The sequence below is a fragment of the Chanodichthys erythropterus genome, chromosome 2 (assembly GCF_024489055.1).
Source record: "Chanodichthys erythropterus isolate Z2021 chromosome 2, ASM2448905v1, whole genome shotgun sequence".
In the NCBI taxonomy this organism is placed as follows: domain Eukaryota; kingdom Metazoa; phylum Chordata; class Actinopteri; order Cypriniformes; family Xenocyprididae; genus Chanodichthys; species Chanodichthys erythropterus.
This window is the reverse complement of record NC_090222.1, coordinates 6,946,874-6,957,282: the sequence shown is the minus strand read 5'-3', so window position 1 is coordinate 6,957,282 and position 10,409 is coordinate 6,946,874. Positions and strand designations below refer to the sequence as shown.

The 10,409-nt window shown below is 36.8% G+C and overlaps 1 protein-coding gene across 1 annotated transcript; it reads right to left on the bottom strand.

Annotated features, from left to right (window-relative positions):
* Positions 1 to 743: 743 nt before the first annotated feature.
* On the bottom strand, positions 744 to 3,962 carry irx4a (iroquois homeobox 4a). The gene is made up of 5 exons (XM_067392179.1): positions 3,918 to 3,962; positions 3,181 to 3,420; positions 2,666 to 2,772; positions 1,935 to 2,248; positions 744 to 1,423 (listed from the first exon to the last, which is right to left on the bottom strand). Exons 1-5 carry the CDS (start codon positions 3,960 to 3,962, stop codon positions 744 to 746), a joined length of 1,386 nt encoding a protein of 461 aa, XP_067248280.1.
* Between the last annotated feature and the right edge of the window lie 6,447 nt (positions 3,963 to 10,409).

Sequence of the window (10,409 nt, the reverse complement as noted above, 5' to 3'; positions counted from 1 at the left end):
ACCTAATGATATCAGATTTGAATTTTTAATTACTTTTAAAAATAAAACATAAAGCTGTAGTTTATGTAGTTTATGATGCCTAATTACGGCAGGATAAAATGGTGTGATTCTTTAGTGACAATACAAATTGAGCTTTTCACTAAATCACTAAATTTAACCAAGCAGGTAAATCTTGCTGCGTGTGTTCAGCACCAGGACAGCGACTCTGATCGATACACAGAACAAAAGCTTCGAAAAATCGACCGTTTATTGAGGTGAGCAGATTTGAACATTCCCCAGTTTTGAGGAGATCTGTGCATTTGTGCGATACTTTCTTAACAGTGACACTTGTGAGTCGTTGCAACAAGGTCCGAGTTCGTTTAAAAAGAATAATCAATAAAAACTAGCAACATATGCATGCCAAAGAAACAATAAAAGCCGAAATAAAACTAGGCTGTAAACTTTCTTTCAGTCTTTCAGAACATAAACCTCCAGTTGTTAATTTACATAATCCGAACGTGCGTCAACCAAACCAATAAATATATATATAAACCAATCCCTTTGTGGGACCCTCGTCAGTGAGATGTCAACACAGCAATAAATACATACATTTTTCCATGACAGCGCAATAATTTTATGTAACAAAACGTATTTGGGCCCATCGATTCACAGTCTGACATTTGTTATCTGTTGCGTCTGTAAACTGAAAATCGTAAACGTCTATTCCAAACAGTCCTCCTCGCTTTTGAGGGTCATTTGGTGTGCTAGGAACAGAATATTTTATTCACCCCCTTTGGAAATGTCATACTGTCCTTACTGGCCTCTTGCTGTTGTGTTTTTATCACGTTGTTGTTCCCTACGGAGCGTCCAAGGGCTCCAGTCTCTAAGATTGAGCCTTTGGTCGTGGTGGTCCAAGAAACTGTAGTGTTCGTCTGTGCTTGGTTTAAGGAGCTGTGTCTAAACAAGGGGTCGTGGAAAACTCCATCTACCCAGTTTCTGAGAGTCGTAACAGGTGAATCCTGCTGTCTTTCCAGGCCGTTTACAGGTGAGGAGGCGGAGGGGGATGGTTGACATCTAAGCATACACGAGGAGTACTCTGTCGGGTTCAACGAGGTCGCGGTCTGGGCCAGAGACCAGATGCGGGGTTTGCTGTCCAGTAATGGATGGCCCTGCTGCTGGAAACACGTTTTGGCGTGCCGAAGGTCGTGTTCGCAGTCTTCGGCGGTGGATTTCAAGCAGCTTTTGGTGAGATCGCGCTCAGCTTCGAGCAGACCGGGAATGGAGAGTTTTGGCGACGGTTCTTTGAGGCGATCATCGGTGGTCGCCATGTGCGGGTTCATGTGAAAGCGGTGTTTGAGTTCACACTCTGAGCTCTCAGACTCGATGGTGTCAAAGTCGTCCAAGTCACTTAACTGAAGTTCTTTGTCTTCTCGACTTTTGCTCTCTGTTAAAACATAGTGATGATAAGTAAATGGATAGCGAGAGAGAACAATAAACAAGCGTGTAGATTACTGAAAATATTTCAACACAAACACCCGAAAAAACAGGCTAATGCTTTGATTAATATCGTTAATGAAATCATTTTTTAAATTATATTATGCTTAAAAAATAGTACGTTCTTTTACAATAAAATAGTAAGCATGTAATATTTATGAATTAATTAAATAAACTTTTGATGTGAAGTACATTTTAATACTCTGAAGAAAAGTTTTCCACTATAAGAAACTTTTATTTTTATTTTTATTTTATTTTTTATTTTTTACAGTCATGTCTTAAGACTCTCGCTAGACCTTTAAAAGTTTGTGCTGGCGCTTTTCAGGAAAGCTGGAGAAATGATTAACTTTACAAAATTTTTTAAGGTGATGATAAAAAACAAAACAAAACAAAAAACTATAAATAAATAAATAATAACAGAAAGAACCCATTGATTTGTGAAGAATGGAATGGGGGCTGACCGTCATCATTAGTTTCACTTTTGATTTGATCTTCTTGTGACCCATCCTCATCATCATCATCGTATTTCTTATCGTCTGAGCCCTTGTTTCTCGGTGGCCATGTCATCTTGTTCTCTTTCTTGAGTCTTCTTCTGGCGTTGGCGAACCAGGTGGACACTTGCGTGAGGGTCATCTTGGTGATGATGGCCAGCATGATCTTCTCTCCTTTGGTGGGATAGGGGTTTTTCCTGTGCTCCTGAAGCCATGCTTTTAATGTGCTCGTCGTCTCGCGAGTGGCGTTCTTTCTTCTAGTTCCTCCTTCCATAGATCCGTATCTGTGGTATGAAAGAAAGAAAGAACGTGAGTTGTTATGGTAAAGTTGACTTTATGTTTTATGTTGTTTCCTTAAGCCCTTCCTCGTGGTTCTTTTTTTAGAGACATAATAGAGCGTGCAAATTGCTTGATCGAGTGCACACAGACTGCACCGGCCAAGTATCTGGCCATTAAAGCACTTCAGGGGAAACCCTGAAGGGCAAACTGTCAAGTGCATGATATAACATAAAATATACATCAAAGTAAGTGACCTGAAATTGGTTTATCGAAAAAGATGATTTAAATGCTTTGTGCGTTTAAGTATAGCGATTCCGCTAATTATTCCATAAATATGTTGAACGCGGCCTATGAAATTGATCGAGTCCTGCACTTGTTAATTGGCAATCAGAAGACTCTTAATGAAGGCCGCTATTCAATACCTGTCATACTGGTACTGTCCCAGGGAGGGATCATATGGGTAATATGCGGCAGCCTGTGTAATTCCCGCATGCGCAGACGCACTTCCATCTTTGGCATCAAATGTTCCCTGAAAATAAACACAAGACCTGTCAGTAATGACATTCATGCGATTAAACTTTACATTTATGATGTTTGTCATGATTATAAGGTTCTTGCTAACATTGTTTTCAGGTGCAAAACATGATGCCAAATAGACCTTTATCCTAAAGTCAAACTTTATATATAAAATAGAAATTAGAAACTGTACAAATGCATCAGTTCTGCAATCCGTTTTTCAGTAAGTACCACATACAAAGAAATAGAAAGTGCATTAATGTTCTTTGCTGATATTTGAAAATAATGTTATAAACTTTCCCCTTTTCTCCGATATAGAAACACATTCGCTGTACAGAATTTTGGTGATCTTAACATCACGATTCATTGCTAGAATGGATGCTATTATTATAACGTATAATTGTATATGTTATAAACTCACCAAAGAGTAGAAAGCGGAGGCGTCAGCTCCATAGGTAACATAATTCCCATAGCCCTGACTGCTTGTGTACGGGTTCCCATAGACTCCCAGCGCTGCGGCGGAGCTCAGCTCGTGCCTGGCGGTGGCCAACAGTCTGCTCTCATACACGGGACAGTACACGGGCGTCTGCGCGGACGAATCCGAGATGGATCTGGTGCTCGACTCGCAACAAGATGTCAAAGAGTTGGTGGTCATGAGGAACTGGAATGATTTGGAAATGTCACAGCATAAATATATATATATATATATATATATATATATATATATATATATATATATATATATATATATATATAAAAACAACCTGCATAACTGAAGTAAGCAATCGGAAAATATGTCCAAATGTTTCCAAAAAATGCGGTGAAAGTTCATTTTTGGCAGTGCCCACAGTCAGCCCCCACAGGACAATGCATTTTATGGATCATGGCCAAAAAACATCTGTTGTCCTCCTTCCCCCTGTCATCGTATCTGCACTTTTGCATGTGTATGTGGCTCGAACGCGTGTTAGTAGATTTGTAAAATGATAAGCGCAGAGGGAAGCCCTGAATTGCATTGCAGAAATCCGATTAAACCTTTATCTTTTGTCTTTATCACTCGCATTTACCTCCGCAGCGCACGAGAGCGCGTTTCCGCTTTGAAGTTCACATTTTAAAAAAACTGAAACAATGCAACAATAAGTGCGCGACAACGACTCTTACCTGAGGTGCAGAAGAATAAGGATATCCGAATTGAGGATAGGACATTGTAGAGTGATCCCCGTTTCCCCGAAAGCAGGCGAGACTGCAGGTCTGCTGTGTTTCACTGTACCGATTGATTGGTAAAGCATAAAGCTGCCGGACGCTTATAGGGCGAAGCGCAATACTACCATGTTTAATTTGCTTAAACGCCTTCCTGAGGATGTTCAATAGATGCCCTGGTTGGATGCTATCTCCTATTGCTCTAATAAACTTCTACAACACAGCCGCGCACATCGTAAAGCATTTGGCGAATTGCCGTCTTTGATGTCAGAAATACATATTTTGCGTTATAAAAACTAGTATTAAACACGTCAGCCCAGATGCGGGTTGTTTTAAACGCCGGTGGCTCTGACGTCAGAAGAAACCCAGTCAAAATGACCAGACTCTAACTTTAATATGCATTTCTCTGGATAAAAATCCCAACGAGTGACAGGGGGTGGGGGTGAAATTTTAAGGCACAATGGACTTGTAATTGAGCTTATCAATTAAACTGAGCTTTAAAAAGATATTGCAATACTAAAATGTGACAATCAAACCGCATCTTTTGTTATATAGGTTTTGCAAGCGCCTTTTTTTTATCTCAATTAATTAGAATTTCATCACTGAATTATCAATAAATCCAGTGGTTTGCCTATATTAATAAACAATTACACTTTTTTTCCTGTGAGAAAATTTGATGAGAGAAAATCGGAAAACAGATGTATTATTAGACGTATTTTAGCTTTTCGTGGATTGAAATTGTAGTGTGAGCAGTTCATTCAATCTAACGTGTTTCACAGGCCACAAATGAGATATTCATTAATATTAAATTATTTTAATACATAGGACCCTGAAAGTGCAATACTACAAGATTTACGTTTGTAGGTCTGTAAAGTTCAATATTTTATCACTGAAATAATAGAAATAATCGCCACTATAAACATGTTTTGCGAGGTTTAAAAAAGTATCTATCTATCTATCTATCTATCTATCTATCTATCTATCTATCTATCTATCTATCTATCTATCTATCTATCTATCTATCTATCTATCTATCTATCTATCTATCTATCTATCTATCTATCTATCTATCTATCTATCTATCTATCCTGTGCATATGTTTGTTCAATAAAGGTCTTCATTTCGCCATAGAGAGTGATGAAAGTGTAGGTGCACCATGGTGTGTTGCTGACTCGCTTAGAGAAGCCCAGGTTCAGACATGTGAGAAGCCCCGGGGTCACAGTCAAATTAATGATGATGTACTCTTCTTTTCCCCAGCTGGAAAACTGCCTGCAAGAAACGAATCTGCCCGCAGTGACAGCTCGATTGCGGGTGATTGATGACTATCTTGAGACCGGCCAACATAATATAATATGGGCCGCATAATTGCTTTCATTTACAGATGAAGGTACTTGTCCTTAAATTGAGTTAGACTTTTATCAGGCAAGTTTTTTTCACCCTTTCCTTCTCCTTTGGCATGCACTTGAGTTTGGAAAATAAGTGTTCTGTGAAATTAAATTAGTCAGACAATAAGCGAGCAAATGTCGCCGTGTGTGTGTTAATAGACGTGAGGTCAAGTGACTGACCCAAACTGGCTCAGCATTTAATATTCATTCATTTACTAAGTGACGATTTTAGTTTTTTTTTTTTTTTTTTAATCTTATGGAAAAAGCTATTAATCTAAGCGAATAATAACCTATACAAAGAGGATCTCAGTTATGTTTTATATATATATATATATATATATATATATATATATATATATATATATATATATATATATATATATATATATATATATATATATATATTCACACAAAGGCTGTATGTTCACATTATATCATGCTCTAAAGCTCGCGCACTTGGAGCTAAATGAGTCCTTTTCTTTCTCCCTGAAAATAACCCGTGACATTTTATCTCAAGTAACATCAACTCAATGATTGATTCCTCCTCACACACACTAGACTGCAGTGAAAACAGGTAATGCAGCCGTGAAGTTTGATGGGCAAGTCTACAATAGCTTTCCGTATACATTTACATTACTTTTTTTTTTTTTTTTTTTTTTTTTTTTTGGTGGTGTTATTTGGGTCCTTATTAAATATTAAGGCGCACTAGTATAAGCTTTTAGAGGATAATGAAGTCTGCGCAAGAGTTCCTGCTCTTGTTTTTCGTTAAAGATTTAAACGAAGCTCGGCTCTTTTGGACAGATGGATAAGATATGACGGGGTGTATTTAATATGGAAATACGTTCAAAACGAAAGCAATGCTTGCAGAGATACAGTCTGAGACATTTAAACATGATTTAAGAATAGCTTTGAACAATGAGACAAGTTTTTGCCAAATATCTGATCGGATAAGCAGGATACTTGTCATGCATAAATCTAGTACTAACGTCTCATCAGCATTATAGGCTGGGTGAATTACACCTTGAAAGGACATGGCATCCTTTTGTTGTCTCCGACAAAACCAAGCGCAAATCAATCACCGGACGGCATGTTTCAACACCTCCTCCTCTTTCTCCTCCTCCTCCTCCCTCGTCCAGCTCAGAGGAGAAGTCTGACTAGGTCTACATCTCAGGTACACACGTAAGTCATAGTCTATATCCTCTCCAGGATGACGTCCATTAACCATTGCAAATTGCTTTAATTAGGGTAAATAAAATGCAATTAACGAATAAAATTATCCAGTTTGAACAAATTGTTTTATGAGGAGCAACACTGAAAAGCTATATGATTAATACATGATGCTGAAGAATCAGTTGCAATCTGTATCTCTAAAGAAAAAGTTTCTTAAAAAACAAAAAACAAAAAAAAAAAAAAACCCTGAAACTTGGATGTGGATGATTGTGATTAGTTACTTGTCTGTTTTCATCACAAAGTATGTATTTTTATTTATTTTTGTTTAGAAAGATGGTTATTATCCAGTATATGTCATTCATTAAAGCACTTACAAAACAAATCAATAAATAAAACAAATCACAATTAGGAGTATGTTACTTCAGTTTAGACAATGTGAAAATTCATTGCATTTATTCATATTTGGGGTATATACAGTCAAACAAAAAAAAATATTCAGACATTTTTGATATATTTTTACTAGTGGGTGCAGGACACTATAGTTCAGTGAGGATAGTGAGGATAGCAAAATAAAGTAAACTGTGACATATTATACCCAAAAATTCTTCATACGTGGACTACCTGTAAAATTGATAAAAAATTATTCAGACCTAACCATGATTTGCTTAAGTGTTATCTGACATAATTAAGATTATTATTTTTTTCTGACACAGTTTATCTCTGAGATCTTGTCATATTTTATTACCATTTTTTTAAACTATAGTGAATAAACTGTATTAATAAATGAAATGTTGAAGGTGTCTGAATAAAACTTGGTTTGACTGTACACACACACACACACACACACACACACACACACACACACACACACACACACACACACACACACACACACACACACACACACACACACACACACACACATATACATACATACAGTCAATCTTTAAAGTGTGTTAGCAAATTTATACATTTATATTGAATTTATAATCAGTACTCATATGGGGATTTGAAGTACTTTTCCAAGCTAACAAATGGGCCTTGCTTCTTTCAGACCCCAAAACAGAGTTAAATAATCAGCTTGAGGATTTTCCTTAAGGCAGAAGTATACAACACTGCTCTGTGTAAATCTCACTTTAAAAAATGATTTCCTAACATCTGAGGAGGTGTGAGGAGATGACTTGTGTGGCAGTCTGAGGTAGGCTCCACATTCTCCTGTAAGTGCCTTGACAAGTTCATACACTTCTATTTTAAGTCTCTTCATGGTGAAGCAGATTAGAGCCCCTCTGTTCTGAGCGCAGACATCCTGCTTCATCTAATGCACCAGTTCACAGTGAAGGTTCCCAATGAAATTTAGTCATGCAAGTGAGGTTATTCATCTTTATTTTCATTAATTTTATTATGAGAAATAATCAGTCACTGAAATTACAACATTTCCCTCAGCTCATTTTTTAATTGCATGCTTTGTTTTTCTGTCCAATATTGGTCAACCGTAAATAATAGCCGATTTGCAGACAACACTTCAAAGTTGTATTCAGTCTAGGATGAGACAGGTGCAGCTGATGATCCAGGAATGACATCATGCCGCGAGCAGCTCCCAGGCTGTCTGCAGATAAAGTTCCTGTGCAAGAGAATCAGCTTCTACACTACAAGCATATCTTAACCTGCCTCTTCTGACTCTATCCAGACTCTATCCAGAGTCAGGCATGCATTAACTGATTTATGATTTAACGACAATAAATGTGTTTGTTGTAATCACTGGACTGTCACAGTGTATGGTTGTGTTATTCTCTGAAGAATAGCTGGAGAAAGTTTTTACCGTTTTCCCCTCTATGGGTGACAAATTAGAGAAAACACTATAATAACTGCTGCATTTTTCCCAACAAAGTGATTTCAGTAACTACAGGGAGTGTATTAATCAAGGAACATAAAATGTGGTATGCTGTGTTGTGGCACGCACATAAACCCCAAACGTGTATGAAATTACGATGAGCATTTTCAAGCTTAAACCACAAAAAAATGCACTGCATTTATTTTGCACACATCTGCAAATCATTGACATCTACAGTAGGTAACATAAACACAGTTAATGCGCAGCAAAGGCTCATGGGAGTGTGGACTATGGGTTGATATGTCTCATAATGCACTCAGTTACCCTTATGAAGCTTTTTGGATGAGCATTTGCAGTGAAGTTCCATTAGAAATCTAATTAAGAGCTTTTTGATGAATATATTAGTGCTTAGGGGTGGGTTAAAGGTCAGGGGCCGTTTGGTTTGCCCTGAAATTAAAGTAAACAACATAAATGGCATATTGGAAATATAGATGATCATAAATGCATGTTTTGTTTTCTAATTTATAAAAATATTGGGTAACACCTTATTTCGAGGGTCCACTTTAGACATTCTACTAATTATAGCTATACTTTGCAACTACATGTCAACTAACTCTCAATCAAGTAGTCTGCTTAATATCTGCTAACACTTTATTTTGATGCTCCACAACAGACTACATTTTTTAACAACTTGTCAACTTATCCTACTTACCTGAACCCTAACCTAACAGTCATAATGAAAGACTATTAAAACAGTCAAGATGATTCATTTTTTAAATTCCCATCTCAGGTTTGTCTGTTTCTGCAGTGTTTGAACAGATATTTAAGTAGCTAAATAAAGAATGTGAAAAACCTCAGGCGATCTCTGTTCAAGGATCTACTTGTTTACTAGCCTATTAGTCTTCATTTTACTAATACTATAATGAGAGTTAGTTGACACGTATTTGGCAAATACTTTGTAGTTAGTAGAATGTCTAAAGTGGACCATTGAAATTAATTATAACTAGATATTACGTAACTCATTATTTAAAGGTGTCCTAGTTACAGTGTAATTATACATTTAAGTACTAACTACATATACTTATTATAGGGTTAGGGTTTGGTTGAGGGTTAGTTGCATGCAATTACGCATAATTTACAGTTATTACTATACATTAACTACACATATGTGTAACAAGGACTGTATTACTATATAGTAATATAATGACACATTTATAACTATATAGTAACTACTACACGTATGTGTAACAAGACACTGTATTACTATACACTCATATAAATAATAATACAGTGACTCAGTTATTGCTATATGTGACCCTGGACCACAAAACCAGTCATAAGTCGCACAGGTATATTTGTAGCAATAGCCAATAATACATTGTATGGGTCAAAATTATTGCTTTTTCTTTTATGCCAAAAATCTTTAGGATATTAAGTAAAGATCATGTTCCATGAAGATATTTTGTAAATTTCCTACCATAAATATATTAAAAATTTATTTTTTGAAATGTTTTAATTTCAAAAGATTGCAGTTTCAGTCTTCAGCTGCGTATGATGTATTACAGCCTCTAGAATGTGGGTCAAAAGAAAGTGTCAATTGTTTCATCATGTCTATCTTAGGCAATCAAAGCTTCTGTGATGCCCCACATGGAGAGCACGGTTATGAGGAGCTGGAAGAAGCTTTTCTCCTCTCCTCCGCTGCAGTGGCTAAGAGGTTTAGCATGTTGCTGTTCTCTCTCCATGCATTATTGATCAGAAGGGTCAGCACGCTCACTCTTTGCTCAGTTAAGCCTGAGTAGGTGTTCCTCAAACAGCTAGTTAGGGATGCAAACACTCAGCTGAGAGCATATGAGGATCTGTTTTATGGGCATTTTAAATTATCCTTTTTTAACCTTTGTTGTTGTTGTTGTTGTTAAAGGGTTAGTTCACCCAAAAATGAAAATTATGTCATTAATGACTCACCCTCATGTCATTCCAAACCTGTAAGACCTCCGTTCATCTTCGGAACACAGTTTAAGATATTTTAGATTTAGTCCGAGAGCTTTCTGTCCCTCCATTGAAAATGTA

Excerpts from the sequence above, each read along its gene's own strand:
- irx4a (XM_067392179.1), bottom strand. The coding sequence starts at position 3,962 with ATGTCCTATCCTCAATTCGGATATCCTTATTCTTCTGCACCTCAG. Across the intron at positions 3,421-3,917 it reads CTTATTCTTCTGCACCTCAG|TTCCTCATGACCACCAACTC; the intron begins GTAAGAGTCGTT and ends AAATCATTCCAG. Across the intron at positions 2,249-2,665 it reads GGACAGTACCAGTATGACAG|ATACGGATCTATGGAAGGAG; the intron begins GTATTGAATAGC and ends TTCATACCACAG.